Here is a 16,203-nt window from a genome sequence, read left to right as displayed (position 1 = left end):
AACGTTTTTTAAAAATTCATGTTAATATATACAATTGGTTTATCTTAGCAGAAAAACGATCAATCGCGAATATAGTGAAATTAAAACCATCGTGATTATTTGCTAATCTACAGTATACAGTTGGTATGTACAATTATTCCTCTTTGACATGCTTGTTATTTGTTAATAAGTTTGGTGATGAATGTTCCTCGGACATCCCCTCGTCAATCAGGACAAACGGGGAACCTTTCATTACATGCTTCACAGTAGCCCTCAACACTGTCACAGGTTTATCTGACCGTCACTCAGTCACTTATCACTGCAGGGAAGGGAACAACCTGTGAAAACCTGACATAGTTTCTTTCACATTTTATGAACACAGTACTACATGTAGTAGTAGAAGATTGAAAATTGGAACACTTCTTTGTGTCCGCAGACATTTAACTTTTTAGGGAGTTTACAGGTGTTATATTTTTTTATCTTCTGATCTTGAATCTTCTGTGAGAATATCCTTGCTTGGATCAATTTTTTGTTTTTAATTTAGGTATTTCCCCCCAAGATTAATGTTTATGACCAATTGGAGAACACACGTACTGATGTTATGTAATACATATGCACACCCTGTACAAGTGTACAGTGCTAAACTAGCAGCGTTAACCAGCTGCTTACATGTTTACATATTCTGGGATTGGTTGAATTACCCTGATCAGAGTTCCGGTTACATGCAGTGTTTTCATACAGGTACACATAAGTTAAGAACACTGCAACCAATCCACTACCTGCAGACCAGTGCAAAGGTTTAAAACTGGTCACAAATTAGTTCACCGCTGTGGGTTGGGGGGGTCCAGTATATCAAACTTAGCATTGATCGCAGCATTAAAGGTCTATTTACACTGTGTGTGTATTAAGTCCGATTAACAATAGAACATAGAAATACGAAGCTCAAATTTTCTCCTTATGGCATTGACATAGAAATATAAAAACCATCTACTGGCATCTATGTATACATGTATGGCCATTAGACAATTTCTTCTGCCTTCATATAGACAAAAACATTTTCCTTAATATTTTAGCAGTCATGTCTTCACTAAGAGTATAGAAGATGGGCATATCAATTTAAAATCACTTTTCAGTGTCAGTATTTCTCATTAGTTGTACTGTTTTTACAAGTTGTCCTGCTTTCATTCCCTCCTTCTCTCTCCCTTTAGATCTCTGGAAAATAAAAACATGAATTACAACCCCCACCCTCTCTCTCCTCTCTCTCTCTCTCTCTCCTTCCTCTCTCTCTCTACTTCCTCTCTTTCTCCTCTCTCTCATCACTCTTTCTCTCCTCTCTTTCTCTCCCCCTCTCTCACTCCTCTCTCTCTCTTTCTCTCTCTCTTTCTCTCTCAATCAGGGTTCCTGACTGTCAGAGGCTCTTAGGTAACCCCTGACCCCCGACCTTATATGAAAGCTCCAAGTGGCTCTATGCCTTTTGGCTGACCTTATCTACAGCTGCCATTAGCTCTGTCTTCTGTACCGCTAAACAAGATAAGTCACAGTGTTTACTAACGGTAAATAATTGACTTCTTTGCCATGTATAAACCCATGTTGTTCACTTTCAAAAGTCATGATTTTGCAGATGATGCACCTCAATGAATAAGGAGTCAACTGTTTTGAAAATTTCTATTCTAGAAAATAAAATTAACCCTGGCAGATCTACTGTGAATTCACCTAAGCCTTATCATTATCATGCATAAAATTACCAGTTCTGTGAATACACAGGAACTATTTTATCCAAATTTTAAAAGAGTTTTAAAAATGCTGAATTTTAGAATTATAATTAGAATCTGCCCTGGTTTAAAATATCTGCAGAGAAAATGCACACCAAAAAAATAAAAAAAAATATCATGACCCCTGGAGTGTTAGTACGAATTGTTTGCACTGTTGCATTTGTAGATATATACATTGTTTCTTTCTTTTTTAATTTTCAAAAAATTCACACAGGAAGGTTTTATTCATTTAAAATATGCATAACTAATATTTTAATAGGTTCAAACCATACAAATCTAAAACGGCACACTGGCTTTATAAATATAATTCATCCAAAATAGCTCACTTTGTTCCACATCTCCATAGCATTCAGATCATACCATCTCCAGCTAATGAAATTAAATTTAAATTTAGCAAATTAAGATGTCTGTCCGCTAATTAGTTGGAATTAACATTAAAGTCTGTCACGTTTAGCTGTTGCTCACGGGGCCTGACACCTTTGTTCCTGCTCCATGACAGCTTTGTGAATGAGACCCAACTTTCCTCTCTAGGAGACCCCCTGACCCCCGCCAGACTGTTAGCTCTTTCAGGGTGATGTGTTTCTATTCTGACCACTTACTGATAATTTACCTCTCTCTGTTTCTCAAACTTCAAAGTACGGATCAGCCAGGCATCGTTACTTCTGACAAGGGTACTTTCATGCTTCGTTAGAGGCGAGGTTACTGAAACCTTAAATCTCTCTCTCTTTCCTCTCTCTCTCTCTCTCTCTCTCTCTCTCTCTCTCTCTCTTCCATTGAGCTGGCCCCAGGATCATGAAACTGTCTTATTGTCATTTGATTGAACACATTAAATCAAAGAAATGCTATTGAATTAAAATGTGTCTCAATATGTTTGATGATACGTTATAATTTTATAAATGATTGAAAATTAGATGCGAGTCTAAGAATGAATCTTGATCCCGAGGCCTGGTGTATAAAAAATTTCTTTCTTAATATTATTGAATTGCCTTTGTATCAATCAATTAACAGAAAGCATCTATCCTCTCTGCCTAATGTCGTTTTAACAAAAGCTGATTGGGCGATCTCAAACTTACGTCATAACAGAGACATATTATGTCTCTGGTCATAATGATTTATAGAAAATATTCCTTGAATACTTTTATTTTATTTATAAAATAGGCAATATAGTGTCTACATTATCAGATTACGGGACAATTTCAGGACTGAGATTTAAGATTTCAATCCATTTTTTAAAAAATCTTTCACAGAATTGAAGTTTTTTCAAAGGCTCTTCATCAATGTGTATTAGCAAGGACCTACACACTATATTACTATACACGTCCCTGGTGCTACCAACAGTCATTACAGTCGTCGCACGTGTAAACGACATAACTTCCGCGCGTGCATTCAGACTCCGTAAATCACATAGAAATATTTCCTGATTAAACTTCGAAGAAATATAGGCCATTATATGCAGTTATGAACAACCCACGCCATACAAGCAAGCTAACCTGTGGTCAGACAGGAGGGCCATTGCCGCTGACAGAATTTGTCCCGGGGTGACGGACCAGACGTTGTATTACCTAACTACAGAGCTGGGCAGCACGAGGCCAGAGTCGGCACCTTTCACATCCATCAAACGCTTTGAAGCATGCAGCCATAAAGAGAATGACGGCCGAGGGTGTCCGAAAGAGAAATGATATGTCGCGGGAAAAAGAGCGTGAATGACATACATGGCCTACTTTGAGTTGCAGCTGTTCATTCAAGTCCTCTAAGGGGGTTGACCACAATAAAAAAAGACTTTTGATAGATTTGGACTTCGAGGTCCATGTTTCCGCTTCTCACCCTGGCGTGGGGATAGTACTGATCACGGAAGGTCAGAGACTTCATAGTCTCATGTCTCGCCAGCCTCCTCCACAGCCAATGGTTTATTAATCAGAACTCGTCAGCAGAAATTGACAGATAATGCGTAGTTTTGCTTTGTTGCATTTTTAATTTGTATTCATCAACAGGTCCCCAATCACACGTAATATAAGCAGTTATCAAGGCTTCTAACGGTAGACCTTCTCTTGAGGAGAATGTATGAATGGTATGTACATCAACATGTATTGGTGTGGACGAACAATACTATGATATTGTTTGTATAGAGCCAAAATCTGGGAACCTTGTGTATATAAATAAGGGTTATATTATATACTCGTTACAAGTGCCATTTATCAAACGATGGACATTTGTATTCTATCTGTCTTTAAAATAAAGTAAGCGTCTGTTTCATTTGGTTTGAGAAAACAATTGAAAGTCGGAAAAGGATTGAATAAACCCTAAATCTCTCTCTCTCTCTCTCTCTCTCTCTCTCTCTCATAACAATTGTCAGTAAGTTAAGATCTAGAGCAGTAATAAGCTGTAATCTATACAAGTTAACACTTCATTATCACACAATATACCCAGTATTTAGCTGTCACCAAAACATCACAGAGAAGGGCTGATCTCTTCTCACTTTGGATTCAATGGCCCCCTTCTTCTCAGTATAAATATTGACAGTGTTCAGAAATAAAACCTTCCAATACCTTAGCTGTTCTCCAGTACTAATCAAAAACAATCGTTCCTCAAGCCCCTCAAACACCCCAATCAATACATGAAGCATTATCCTGTATATAGTAGCTCTCAATTATTAACAATCTACCAGCTATCCTAGCTTCACTGATGTAGCCCTGGTGCTCATTTTCAGGCTTGAGTCCATAAACAAGTTTTATTGCAAGGGTGTCCAACCGTAATCCTCTCTAGCCTACCTCCTCAGAATTCTAAAAACCTCTTGGTAAAAAAAAAATAATAATTTTAATTTGTTAATAATTTAAAACTCTGATACTCTAATTCTAGCCCCCCCCCCCCCCCCCCCAAAAAAAATTAATAAACTTTAGTAAACAAAAATTAAAGATCGAGTATTGACATTCAGTCTAAAGCAAAAGAAAACATTTGTGACGGTCAGACCGGTTCGAATACCGGCGCCAGATAGCTCAGTTGGTAGAGCACCTGACTAGAGATTCAGGGGGCCTGGGTTCGAAACCCGGTCTGGTCCGTCATTATTTCTCCCATCCCGTTACACATCATTACCTCATGGAAGTAGGGGACCTTCGATCTACCATATACATATACCTTTCAACAGCTTATGAAAGGGGTCCAGGAATCTTATTGAGGGATATGTCCTATGTTCATTACACGTGTTCAGATATAAAGATAGAGATTTCAGACCTGTCCCTAACCCCCTCTAGATCCTATTATGATACTCGAGTATTTCACATTTCAGTGAAGCGTTTTAATTAACTCCAGTACCTCAATCTTATTATCTTAATATTGAGTTATTATAAGTTATTATATACAACTTGACTGTTTAGTGCAGAAGATAATTCATGTCTTTATTCTGGGGGGTTGGGGGGTTGGGGGGTTGGATAGGAAGAAGATTTTGTTGAAATGCTATATATTCACCATGGGTGAGGAAATATACACCTGCACTACAGCATCACACTGTATGGAATGCTGGCTGTACTTTTCTGCCCTCAGATGGTATCAGACTCTGTTATACTTGGGACTTCTCTCTACTGATGGCTATCACTCCTGTTGATGTAACATCTTCCCCGGGGACAGCCTGTCGTGTAATCCTGTCCATACTTACACCAGTAATTACAGAGACACAGAACCTCACTCATTCAGGTTTGGTCTGTCCCTCTGCATGTGTACCTATCAGACACAGTAGTGATCTAAATAGGAGGGAAACCTAGATCTAATCGGGGCACTATGAAACAAACCAGACAGAGGGAATGTTTCCCTCGGTTCAAATATATCTAGGCTAAGAATAAGTTTTCTGGAATACAAAGCCTTGTCCATATTTGGGCTGGTCATGTATTTGGTAGATCAGACTTTTTACGTCAGAGTCATATTAAAATAAAGTTCGAAGCATAAAAAAAAATTGAAGGCGAGAATTAATATGAGGTGGTTGTCACCTCGGCTTGAATCATAAACTCTGTACAATTCACACAGTCTGCTCCATATCTATTTTGGAAATAACATACACAACTGAAAATACCATGCTACGCAGCTAAATTGGTTGGTAAAGCGTAAACCATAATTAAACTCTCGGAAATTTTTCTTTTATGTCTTTTATGTCTTAATCTTTATTTTCTTCTCGAAGTGAAATAACTGTATGCCACTCGAGGTAATTTTAACCACAAACGAATTTGGTCTATCCAGCATTTATTCAGTTATTTATTATATTCCTTTTTTGCATACTAACTACACATTTTTCAAGTCCATAATGATTTAGAAGGAACAAATCTGTCAGCTGTGTCACTCAGAGGAGGAAGACACTTGGAATCTGACTGGTCACTAGTCGGTACACTAGGGGGCACTGCTGTTGAGACCCCCTCCATATCCATGGACCCTTTGAATGTGAGAAGACTAAAAACTAACAGCTTACTCCTAACCATCCCCCCCCCCCCAAGTCCATCTTAATTTCTTTAATTACATGAATTTCTCTTTTGTAAAGAAAGTTCAAACGTCAATAAGCTTTTTCAATAACCTATAACTAATTGGTTTTAATTACCATGATGTAATATCACAGTTTCTTTATATATACCCATGTGAAACATGCATGAAACATCATTTTTGAACGTGGAAAAGGGGGGCAGACTTTCTACATGATTTTTAAAAGGGGAAGGGGGCCCCGGGGCAGCAATTCCTACCAAATTTCAACTTCCATGTTCGTAGCAAGTACTCCCACCAGTCTTGCGTCACTGGTACACAGTGTACACACGCTTAAACACTGAACGTGAGTGCGATCAGAATTATGCCGTAGGTGCATAACCATAGCTGTCATTAAAAAGAAAATAAATGAAAAACACCCACTCTTACACATTAATAAATTAAAAGAGACTGATTAATAACCAATGAACAATGACCATGAAAGTGATATAATTTGTGTGTTAATATATTTACAAGCATTATTCATTAGTGAAAAATCCAACCGAAGAATACCGTAATCTATACTTTCATGGAAAAGTTAGCGAAAAAATACTTTTCCTTGAATCGATAGTAAGCACTGATCGAATATAACGAAATTGATCATCATTTCAAATATGAAACATTTGCCTCCACTATGCTGTAATGGCCGTGATTTTCTATTTGTCAATTTAAGAAAAAAAATTTCATTTTGAATTAGTTGGTGGGGGAGGAGGGGGGACTCTCAGCTGCGAAATATACACTGCAGATTCACACACATCTTCCAATTCTATTAATGGACTTCTTCTTTTCTTAGTCTAATCCTGCCCCAACAGACAGTTTACAATTAAGATGTCCATCTTGTTGTCATTAAATTTACATCCAACAAAGAACCGCCCACCACTGACCATTGAATAAACTGCTTGATCCCTGGAAGGATGTTTCCTCATTACAAGCATATTCACAAGTAGATACTTTGGACTGGCATATATCAATATCCGTCCCAAACTCCCTCTTCTTGCACACAAGTGAAAGAGTAAAGAAAAAAGTAGTTTCAAAAATATTTTATTTGTTTAACTGGAATTTGCCAAAAATTACAATTTATTTCCAGTGTCAGAAGCCATGATAATATGATACATATTGACACTCAGTGTCGATAACAGGTAAATAATATATATAGATATATATGCATATACATAAACGTGTGTGTATACATATAATGCATGGTGATATTGTATACATAGATCTAGAAACAAACAAGCACATAGTTTGTAGCAACCAATAATTGGGTGAGATAACAAAATAATATGAATTATCATCTACTGGCTTCAAGCCCCAAGAAGTTTTCCACCGAATCTTAGCATTTTAAATTTCCTTAAAATTCAGACTATCTACATTTTTTGAATACCCTAAAATATAACAAATTCAAAAATCAAAACTTAATGGATTCATGAGGAAAGTTTTCCCCAGGCGTGAAGCTTTCAGTTCATCTGTGTACAAAAGTACATACTCTGGACATTTCATTCTGAGTGAAAACTTTGGTTTTTTAACAACATTCCTAAAGAAAAAAAAAACCGACTAGAATACAGAGCGGTGATAACTGAGACAGAAAAACAACCCTCAAAGAACCATGAGCAAACAAAGGTCTCTGTAATCTTGTCAAACAATAAAGAGTTACAACTGCAAACAAGATCAAAATATTCATTATCACCATTTCATTTTCCGTAAAAGTTGCCATCTAAATATAAACCAAGAGCTAATCGTTGAAGGTTGGAAAGTTGCCCATGATTAAACAAACAGGTCGATGGATCAACTGCTAATCAGAAGTGACCTAAATAAAAGGAAATTCTTTTCATTGTTCTCTAAAACACCCCTCCCCTTTTCTCTTCATTCCCCTACATAAAAGCCTAATATTGACATGGATCTCTTGCATGAGATGAAATAATCGGTAATTTTTGGCCCTGTTAATGACAGTTAGACTTAGTGGTACTTCTGCATTCCTTCAGTGAGAAGGGATTACACTAGGGTTGAATAACGTACAAGAGCAGAGCTTATAACAGGTCTAAAGCAGGTGCCCCAGGGGCACATACTGTCAGGGGTGATGGATGTACTAGAGGCCTGCTGAAGTGTTAGTACTGTCAAACCGTCCCTACAGAAATAAAAGGCCACAATTTATGGCTTTCTTTCCCCGACAATAGCTTGCAATACACAGTCTTCACAAAAAATCATCATAAGACAATACAAATGTATATGGGACTAACTCTCGGCTTCTCCACCGATTTTTTTAACATTTGTTTTAAAATAATTTATAGCGTACATTTACACATCATTTCTTTTCATTAAATAAATGAATTTCACAAGTTTTATAAAATTTGATCTAATTTTCTAGAAAAAAAAAATTAAAAAGAAAAATACATGGTATTAAGGCCAGATGAAGTGATGAAAGAATCCCTAAAGAAATGTAGGTCAACAACTGTCAACCATTTTCATGCCTATTTCCTTTAGAATAAATACGGTAACAAATTATGACAGTTGTACATCCTAATTTTATAAATTATGCAGGCATTTCATTATTTTAAATCTTTAGTAACAACAAAATGAGGAAAATTAATAAAATGACGACAGATTGGTACATGTACATATATAACATAAATTAACTGTGAAAATCCCACTCTACATTTCAGAGGAGACGAATGTTTTTCCCTTGTTTTAATCAAGCATCAACTGCGAATGAGGCAAATGTAATATTTTGATGTTTAATTTCTATCTAGGAACATAAAATTGACAAACAATAAACATCTTTGGTAAGACTTGTTGTAATTTGATGCCCACAGAACTATTCCCGTAATGCAAAACATTTAAACTCTAATATGACCAGTATTACTTAAACAGTCCCAGACCTGATCCTCTCTTCCCATAACATACCCGATTGAAGGAATTGAAGCTCACAAAGGACTTATGGTCAACTATTATCGAGTGGACAGAAGGCCTAATACATGCACTTGTATACATTTTCAGCTTAAAAGTTTAAAATCAGGTAACAGATATATTGGAACGTTATCAAATGAACCAGTCCATGAGCGTAATGCCCTTGCGCGATTTGTACCCTAGAATGATAATCCAAACTTCTGAACACTTTAGGTCTGGTCCCATGGTTCAGCTTTTTCTCTTTACAAGATTTCAATCTTAAACATATGTACATTGTCAATATCAATATATATATATAAAAGAAGAACATGTAACAAAATATGTCATGTTTATGAATATTCAACAATAACAAGAAGTATACCGTACAACAAAATTGCAATTTTTTCTCTCAAAAAGTAGCGATATTAATCACAATGAGAAAAAGAAAACCTGATGGTAACATACAAGTATCTACTTCATCAGGTCTACATCACAGCTGTCTGATATCAAAACCAGTGCAACAAAAGAAAAAAAAGCGCACCACTTTTGCCGTTTTATTCTTTACTATAGACGGTAAATTAGTTGGCTACCGCTACACAAAAACTCGATGATATGACACAAATAAAACCTGATGTTGACAACAGAGAGCTAACTGAAATCACGTTTGGCAATGTTTGGTAACTGATGAACTGTTTTTACAAGGTGACATAGATGTATCATTGCTACATGTACGCTTTGGAAATTGTTTGCTGCCTATTTCTGTTATTTTTCCCAGTGTGCAGTGCACACACACACTTTACATGCTGTCTCTTGGCACACTGATGATCTCTATACAAACTCTGTAGGATCAACTACATCATACAGTCATACCAAATAATTAATGAAAGAACCACTGAAGAAAAAAAAATCTCCATCTCTGAACATGGTGACAATGCTCACTTAACACACACTGATGTATCATAATTATCATTTACATTGATACAAACTTTTTCTCATGCTCTTTAAAATAAAAATTTTTGTTGAAAATATATTTTTATATATATATATATATACATTTGTTTTAATTTAAGTGAAGCACAAACGACCATGCCTTATAAAAAATTGATCAATTACCGTGAAGAATGACACCAAAAGAAAAAAAAAAACATATCGAATTGTTCACTCCAACCATACTGCAGGGATCAATATCTAACCCCGGATTTCATTTAAAAGAGTGAACACATTCATAACATACATATCGATTCAATGCTCCATTTAATACAACTCTCCATAGTCACTTTATAATGCGCCATGATCAGATAAACTCACAAGAGTTTACCAGATATGAAAACTAAATGTGGTGCAGAGGATCAACCAAGAAATAAAAGATATGAGATTTAATCCTTATCAAGCTCATACAATGGGTACGATTTGCACAATCATTTGAAGATCATTGGAAAAATACATCCCTGATACAAAAAACCAAAGACTTTCAGGATCACAGAATTTTTTTTTAACTTTTTCAAGGCTCCTTAATAAACAAATATAGTTTTTTTTCCCCTTTTCCAAAGATGGATAGTTTCACATAAAAGCACTTTCATCTTGCACACGTTTATTATTTATGAATTTTTTGTTAAGCTTTCTTTCGTCTATTTGATTAGGAGCACTGAAGAAATGGCGGGGGTGGGCAATGGGGACAAGGGGCATTCATCTGATTCATCTGAAACACATTGGGCATAATGTTGTAATACTGTGTGCCATTGGAGACGGAGAAGGGACCATGGAAAAACACTTGGTCTATGGTCAGATTGTTCAATTGGTCAAATTGCTGCATCTCCAGCACTTTGCTTTGGGCCCTGCGCTCTTGTTCCATATAGACCTGGCAAGCTAACTGGTGAATAAGGTTAAGAGTTTGTCTTCTCTCATGTCCCATCAGGCAGATAGTGCTTTCATCCACCACACGATATAGTGTCATCAAATACTCGTGTTTCAAGTCCTCCTCATCACTGAAATGATTGCTCAGGTACGATTCCAGCTTTTGGCGTTGCTGATTTATATCACTGAAGTCGATGAAGAACCTTGAACACATGTATCTTTCCATTGCACGAATGTCCACTTTTTCTGCAGGATTGTAAGCTCTAGTCAGAAGAAAACAATACTTCAACAGACCACCTCCGCGGATTTCTTCCGGATTTCTGGTTGCGATCAACTTGTTGTCCAAATGGTGCCATGCCTCCAAGAAATCTCCATACATGCTCTCTGCGACAACTGTGGGATAAAAGCGTTCACTCATGGGAGCTGAAGAAATTTCGTAGAAAGTAAGCAAGCTATCCAAAATAATCTGGAAAGAATCAACACTGAATTCAAACTGTCTTTTCATTTTATCCACAAACTTTAATTCCACGTTCTTTCCCTTGTTGTTCGAAAGAGAGATCAAGCTCCATTTGTCGCCATGCTCATTGCAAACTTTCACCATTTTCTGAACATATGCTTCCTTTAAACTGCAGCTGCTCATTTTCTCTTTGTTCACTCCATCTGGGAGAAAGTCAACAAGGCATCCAAGAACACAGTTCTTGATTTTCTGGAGCTCAGTATGATTTGAACCACGGGACAGATCAACACCGAATATCAAATCTACATCATTGTACGAACGGACGGAGTCCGTTCCGAAAATATAGCTAGCAGCACCCCCATTCAAGCGAATATCTCGAACACATACCCCTTCTGCCTTCAGTTTGTCTCTAACAACCTGCACTAAATCCTTGAGCTTGACATCCAGTGTGGGAAAATTCCCGCGGCCATGTATTGGAATAACATCTTCCATCACTTTATTCAGCCGGTCAACTTGTTCATAGCACAAAACTTGAAAACGGTTCATACATTCCATCTTGACAGTCCCGTTTTCAAGTATATTTCACTTAAAGTTTGTCCAATAAGTTCCGAAAATTGTACAATATGGTTCAACACTTCTGAAAACACGGTACGTTCAACGCTTTCCTTGACCGTTCTCTTTCGTTGTGCAAGTCAATCTGCAGAATTGGCAGAAGTACATTGATTGTCACTTCACTGTGTATTTATACGCACTACGACGCGATAACGATGCTTTGGTTGTGATGCGGTTTAAATATCTAAAATTGAATAAAACAAACATAAAAGTTTAATAAAACGATTATATAGTGAGTCTAATTAAATTATCAGATATAATCCAAGGGAAATGATTATTTAAATATCAATTCGCTACTGCGAACTATTTTTATTTGCGGATGGATATTTCTCGAATGTGCGTAGAAACAGCTGATTATGGATAAAAATAGACATAATCGTTGATTGGCTTATGCTGAGGGAATACACAAAGTTACGATAGGTTGTGAAATTGATACGAAATGCTTACATAACCAGTACACGAATCCCCGTTTGTTACCTAAAATTTACTTAGTGTGAATGATTTACAATATTATTGGTTATTTTAAAATCCAGTAAATCAAACTTATTTATAAAGTATCGATAATTTTCGATTTGATAGTGCATACATAATGTTATAGATTTACCTTTCAGATCTTATCAATGAGATAAACATCGAGGAATTACACAAGGAAATGAACTTTACCGAGATAAAAATAAACATGATTCAATATAATTTTATTCAATATTATATATCGTAAATTTGTAATACAATTATTTCTATAACAAATTGAAAAAAAAACCAAAACATACCTCTAAATCAATGAAGTTAACGTTACACATTAAGATAAACTTCTTTGCAATATGGCTCTCAAACTTTGTTCTTTCCTGCGGAAAATGTAAATCCTTACTTTACGGATATGTTGATGAAAGTGATGGATATTTTGTAAACAACTCAATTTTACACATCTCCCACGCAGTAATTGGGCCCAAGCTTAATTTACGCAGAATGTCTAAAATTATTTAGATATCGACTTTTGGGCTAGTCAATATCTAGCCGAGCGTCATAAGGACTCGACGTAAAATTCCAATTACTCGACTGATTGAAGATGCTGCTGGAAATGGAAATCGATCGCAACATTCACGTCAGAGCAATGACCAAATAAGGCGAATTTTATGAATGAACAGGAAATTCTGTGAAAGTGATCACGTATCTTCTGTACCAATCTGAGAGAGAGAGAGAGAGAGAGAGAGAGAGAGAGAGAGAGAGAGAGAGAGATTTTTTCTGATAATATTATCCAATATTATATTTATGATAATCCAATCCTTAACTGACGATCCGATATATGTAGATGTATATGATAATCAAATAGTGCTCTCTGCACATAGCATTCTAATAACAATTAAATAAGAAACAAAGAGTAAAGTGGCAACGGACTTACAGTCTAGTTTGCTATATTGTTAGAACATAAATGTTTTTTTGAAAACGTTACTACGAAGGTAAATTATGATTTAAGTCTTTAAATTGAAGTAAGTAAGTAAGTAAGTAATTTAATATAGCGACATGTGTTATAACAAATTACAAATATGTAATACAAAATGAATAATGAAACACCCGGCCCATCGGGCCTATATGTCACTGCAAATACAAATATATATATACACATAATGATTGCCTGGAGGTAAGCTTCAAGTAAATATCTAGAGGTTTGTCTCGGAAAATTTGACAGAAGAAAAACAATACAGTCTACATTTAACATAACTTATGTTGCATTATATCCGACATTATTAAATAATTCCCTTCTAAAATCAGAATACATTGTACAATTCAGCAGAAAATGACTCCTGTCTTCTATTTCATTTAATACATAGCTGATTTATCTTTCCTAAATTGAAATTATCGATAGAAACTTCAAAGTAAAAATATACATGTATATAACTCCATCCATATAATGAAGACTTCTACTATATTAAAAATATTCATGATACATGTACAAATTCATTCATAATTATCATAAAATGTGACAGGCCAGCGCTAGGTACTTATAATACCAGCAACTGTTCTATGCTTTACTTTACGTTTCACGACCCTACACTGTCTGTCTGTCTGTCTGCCTGACCATACAATGTCCGTCTTTTTGTCCGTCTGTGTCTGACTCTATCTAAACGAATACAAAGTGAGATAACTCTCGACAATCTGTAAATAATTATTATTATGTATGGCGTAATTTATTTGATGTACAGCTGTCCATTTTAAAGTCTCAAGCAATCCTGGCTATTGCTATTAATCACATTTATAGTGTAATTTGTCTAGATACTATAAAACATTTATATAAATACGCATATCCTCAGATTTCTGTCAGGTGTTGTGTCGGGTGACTCAGGTGTTGATCAGCTGGGTGATATTTATCTAAGCCCCCTTTAATTCTACATGTTCTAGATATGAGTAAAAATTACAAGATGTAACACGTGCATTTTGAACACATCGAAGATAAAACATTGAAAAAAAATACACCCCAAAATAAATGAATAAAAAACCATGCACAAAAAAACACCAGTTCACAAAGAAACAAACATTATGGAACCTAAAAAACAAACTGGCAATGAACACAAAATAAATAAACAGGAAACAAACAATTCAACACAAATAAAAGTTGATAAAGTTTAACAAAAGTTAAACTAATTACAAGCATATATTGTTCACAGGCGAAACGTTTCAATTAAGGAATTGAGGGTTTGGGAAGGCGGGTGGTGGTGGTGGTGGTGATGGGGGGGGGGGGGGTCGATTGTTTTTAAATGGAACTTTGATATTAAATGTGTGGTGTACATGTATATGATCTCTATTTCTAGATTAGAATCATTCTCACTTAAATTGTCCACCTACGCATTCCTAAGTTAAAGAGAGACACGAGCCCAAATATATATAGTCTGAAATATCTGATGTTTTCCAGGATTTTTAAAAACTATTTTAATAAGTTTAATTTGCCTTGAAACTAAAGACTAAATCGTTCAAAACGCCAGGAAAACCTTTAATTCGGACTATAACCTAAATTGCGCAAGGATGTTTAATTAACTATTACACGTATTTCTTGTGAATGCCGCAAAATAATGCAAGTTTTATATTTTTTAACACCGATTTGACTTTTGTTGGTGTAATTAAATTGTCATGTTGTAAATTTTGAATTTACCGGGTGGCAGTAAACATGTTGTAAATTTTGAATTTACCGGGTGGCAGTAATAAAATACAAAATTTAAACAAGACAAAATTACAGTTTCATTTGATTGAGACAATAAGCATTTTTTCAATACCTTGGTTTTCTAACGTCAAAGTTATACATTTTCCTTGTCAAGATGAGCCCCCCCCCCCCAAACTTTCGAAAACAAATTCAATGCTACGTGCATGTAGTAAGCTATATACATGTAATGAGACTTTCATAGCAACAAGCCAACAACTATCGAAAATTCAATGAACATATCACATCTGAAAATTTATAGAAAATCGGAATTTTTAGCCAATCATAAGCGTGTTATGTACAACCAGAATTTGTATCACCTCGATTCAAGTATAGACAAAGAGAAGTAACTCGAACAAAGTAAAATTCCAAATAATTTAATAATTTTTTAAATAAGAAAGTTACGCGGCAAGAGCAAGATAAATTTATGATATGAGCCTAATGATAATTTAAAATACACTAAAAATCTTTTTACTTCAATTTGTGCTTAGAAAATAACTTATTTTGAATATAAAGAAAGTTAATGGCTCCAACTGTAAGCCCGCGTAGCTCAGTCGGTAGAGCATCAGACTTTTAATCTGAGGGTCTTGGGTTCGAGTCCCAACGTGGGCGAATATATTTTTCATTTTTAAAAAAAATATGAATAAAATGGTCAATGGTTGCAACGAAACATAGTCGATCATCTATACTAAAGTAGATCCAGTGTTCTGTGACGTCACACTTTTTTGTAAAACTTTGAATTCTTTAAAAATTGTGCAAGATAGTTTTATTTATTTGATGTGAATATAATCACATGGATGTAATTAGAATTATTGGTAGGTTAAAGATATTTTCCCATTTAATTTTATACTAAATTTCCAAGTTTTTATATATTTTATCTATGCAAAGGGGAAATAACTCTTTTTCTCTGACTTTTCTCTCAGTTGTATGTCTAAATGCTATAGTTTTTCTTATTCCAACGA

At 35.5% G+C, this 16,203-nt stretch overlaps 1 protein-coding gene, 1 long non-coding RNA gene and 1 other non-coding gene across 5 annotated transcripts in view; 1 reads left to right on the top strand and 2 right to left on the bottom strand.

The window, feature by feature from the left end:
• Positions 1-4,034, bottom strand: part of LOC128184271 (uncharacterized) — a 62,205-nt gene extending 58,171 nt beyond the window's left edge. For all 3 annotated transcript variants that reach the window (XR_008243713.1, XR_008243714.1, XR_008243712.1), the window contains exon 1: positions 3,242-4,034. This is a non-coding gene — a long non-coding RNA (uncharacterized LOC128184271). The remainder of the gene's footprint in view (positions 1-3,241) is intronic.
• Positions 4,035-7,269: 3,235 nt separating this feature from the next.
• LOC128184267 (terminal nucleotidyltransferase 5C-like) lies at positions 7,270-12,973 on the bottom strand. Its single transcript, XM_052853697.1, has 2 exons — positions 12,822-12,973; positions 7,270-12,235 (listed from the first exon to the last, which is right to left on the bottom strand). The coding sequence occupies exon 2, from the start codon at positions 11,992-11,994 to the stop codon at positions 10,765-10,767; it is 1,230 nt and encodes a 409-aa protein (XP_052709657.1). The 5' UTR covers positions 11,995-12,235; positions 12,822-12,973; the 3' UTR covers positions 7,270-10,764.
• A 2,807-nt stretch (positions 12,974-15,780) lies between these two features.
• On the top strand, positions 15,781-15,853 carry Trnak-uuu (transfer RNA lysine (anticodon UUU)). Its single transcript has one exon. It is a non-coding gene; the product is annotated as a tRNA-Lys (tRNA).
• The last annotated feature ends 350 nt before the right edge of the window (positions 15,854-16,203 follow it).

This window comes from Crassostrea angulata, chromosome 5, assembly GCF_025612915.1.
Source record: "Crassostrea angulata isolate pt1a10 chromosome 5, ASM2561291v2, whole genome shotgun sequence".
Lineage (NCBI taxonomy): Eukaryota > Metazoa > Mollusca > Bivalvia > Ostreida > Ostreidae > Magallana > Magallana angulata.
This window is presented reverse-complemented; position numbering and strand designations above follow the sequence as displayed.

What these genes read in the sequence shown, in the direction of transcription:
- LOC128184267 (XM_052853697.1), bottom strand. Translation starts at nt 11,994, where the DNA reads ATGGAATGTATGAACCGTTTTCAAGTTTTGTGCTATGAACAAGTTGAC.